The sequence below is a fragment of the Eimeria mitis genome, genomic scaffold (genome assembly GCF_000499745.2).
Source record: "Eimeria mitis Houghton genomic scaffold, Emh_scaff2090, whole genome shotgun sequence".
Lineage (NCBI taxonomy): Eukaryota > Apicomplexa > Conoidasida > Eucoccidiorida > Eimeriidae > Eimeria > Eimeria mitis.
This window is the reverse complement of record NW_013570414.1, coordinates 1-224: the sequence shown is the minus strand read 5'-3', so window position 1 is coordinate 224 and position 224 is coordinate 1. Positions and strand designations below refer to the sequence as shown.

The following is a 224-nucleotide window of genomic DNA, read 5'->3' as shown; positions in this document are numbered from 1 at the left end:
CAGCGATGCTGCGGCGGAGAGCTGCAGCATCGACGCCTGCTGTCTTCTCTGCGGGTTTCGCTGGTGCAGCGGCTGCGCGCTGCTGCTGCTGCTGCTGCTGCTGCCAGGTAGTCAACAATGTATATCTCGTGCTGCTGTTGCAGCAGCAGCAGCAGCAGCAGCAGCAGCAGCAGCAGCAATAGCACCGCCGCCTGCAGATATTTATTAAACTGTTTTTGTTTTTG

At 57.6% G+C, this 224-nt stretch overlaps 1 protein-coding gene across 1 annotated transcript in view; it reads left to right on the top strand.

Annotated features, from left to right (window-relative positions):
- The window catches only part of EMH_0048450 (uncharacterized protein), a gene marked incomplete at both ends in the record, with an annotated part of 5793 nt that extends 5682 nt beyond the window's left edge, over positions 1–111 (top strand). The window contains one exon of the mRNA XM_013496408.1: positions 3–111. Within this exon, the coding sequence (XP_013351862.1) occupies positions 3–111 (109 nt within the window). The remainder of the gene's footprint in view (positions 1–2) is intronic.
- Positions 112–224: the final 113 nt, after the last annotated feature.